The sequence below is a fragment of the Morone saxatilis genome, unplaced genomic scaffold, assembly GCF_004916995.1.
Source record: "Morone saxatilis isolate NCDOM2014 unplaced genomic scaffold, NCSU_SB_2.0 Contig4, whole genome shotgun sequence".
Taxonomy (NCBI): domain Eukaryota; kingdom Metazoa; phylum Chordata; class Actinopteri; family Moronidae; genus Morone; species Morone saxatilis.
In genome coordinates, this window is record NW_023339984.1 from 18,578,332 (window position 1) to 18,580,066 (window position 1,735).

The following is a 1,735-nucleotide window of genomic DNA, read 5'->3' on the forward strand; positions in this document are numbered from 1 at the left end:
CTCTTATATTCTACTATAATTTGAATTGTTATAAATTTTCGTTGTTTTCCATTCTTGTAACATAAGTCATTTTACCTTTTATCTATTTATCTTTGTTTATATCTGATATTTATGTGTAAGAACATTTAGATCAATGAGAATTAACTCCTTTAATGTGTTCACACACTCAACCAATAAAACTGATCATCTGCCACCTAAATGTTTATTGATTATTTTTTGTAACACAGCAGCAGAGTTGTAACCAGGGTAACTAATAATATTACTTTCTACAATAACTAGAACTGTAACTAATTACTAATATTAGTTACGCTAAATATAATTAGTTACATTACTTTTGTTGTCTCCTGCTGATCTGAAATCAACAATCAATCACATCCTTTGATCCATTGTTGTAATCCTGGAGGAAACTGAAAATACTCCATTACTCTTATTTAGAGTTTACAGTCTTTTATTGTCACAGTTTTACAGTTTTTCAGAAAGACGCTCAGAGTAAAGTTTTACATGCTTCAATTGGCGGGAATGAAGAAAACTTTAGTAACTGGCGCCTCCGAGCTCGATCCATAACGAATACGTATGAATATCATCGTTTACTAATCAAACAGCACTGAGGAAACCCTACGAAGACGACTGATGGTGAGATATCTGACAATGTTCTGAGATTTGGTTCTGAAGAACGGATCAAACTGTTTATCTGCTGATGTTTTGTGTTGTATGCTAACTAGCTTCCATACAGCAGTAACTCAACCCAGTGTCTTCCACAGTCAAGAGTTAGCGTAGCATTCGCTAACTACATCAGAGAAACAGCCGCTGTGTGAAACCTGGAATCAGTTCGTCTTTATTAGATCTGAGGACATTTAAACTCCAACGACAGCTTGATAAAAGTCTGATTAGTTGTAGAACAGCAGAGTTTGCGGTGGATCCGGGTCCAGTAGTCTGGTACAGGTTCAGGTGATGCTGATAGATTCAGTGTGAAGGCTTCTGATTGGCTGCTTGTGTGGAGGGGGCGGGGCCAGAGGCCTGGGAGAGAAAAGAACATTAAAGATGAATTTATATCTTCTGCTGGTCGATGAATTTAAATTTAATTTGGTCTGAAAGTGAAAACATGCTAACACTAACTTTAAGAGATTTTAGGACGACAGTGAACTGTTTGTATAATTATTAAAAACTGAAAGTGAACTGTTTGTTGGTCAGTGTGAGACGTTTTGGTTGTGACGTAACATTTGTTAGGAGTTTTTGAGACCTGCTCTACCACAGAGTCACTGACTGATGCAAACAGCACTGAGGTTTTAAATAAAGTTTGTTTGTATAGTAATAATAATAATACTTTATTTACATGTATATTATTTATAGCTCTACAGAAGAGAGAAAAACACACAATCAAATGAATAACAAATAAAAGAACAACAGTGTACATAGAACTCACTTATTTAACGTAGTTTCTATCTATCGTGTTGTTCCCAGTGAGCAATCAATACAGTTTTTATCTTAACAGAATCTGTCAGCGTAAGAAATAAGAAATAAAATAAACCAAAAGAACAATAAAATATGTAAAGGATGAGAATAAAGCAATGTGACAGTTAAAAGAAACGAATGTTGAACAAATATACGATGATTCTCAAGTTCTGAATGTTTTTATTCTGGATGAACATCAGAGACAACAACGTCCTCAGGAGGTCACAGATATTGATCCATTAGTTCCCTCCCACCTCCCTCTGTACTGTGAATGTGTCTGCTC

At 35.2% G+C, this 1,735-nt stretch overlaps 1 protein-coding gene across 1 annotated transcript; it reads right to left on the reverse strand.

Annotated features, from left to right (window-relative positions):
* Positions 1 to 430: 430 nt before the first annotated feature.
* On the reverse strand, positions 431 to 1,018 carry LOC118337995 (chromodomain-helicase-DNA-binding protein 1-like; the record flags this gene model as incomplete). The annotated part of the gene is given in 1 exon segment (XM_035675154.1): positions 431 to 1,018. A coding segment is annotated over 1 exon segment (74 nt), but the record flags the coding sequence as incomplete, so codon positions are not given.
* Between the last annotated feature and the right edge of the window lie 717 nt (positions 1,019 to 1,735).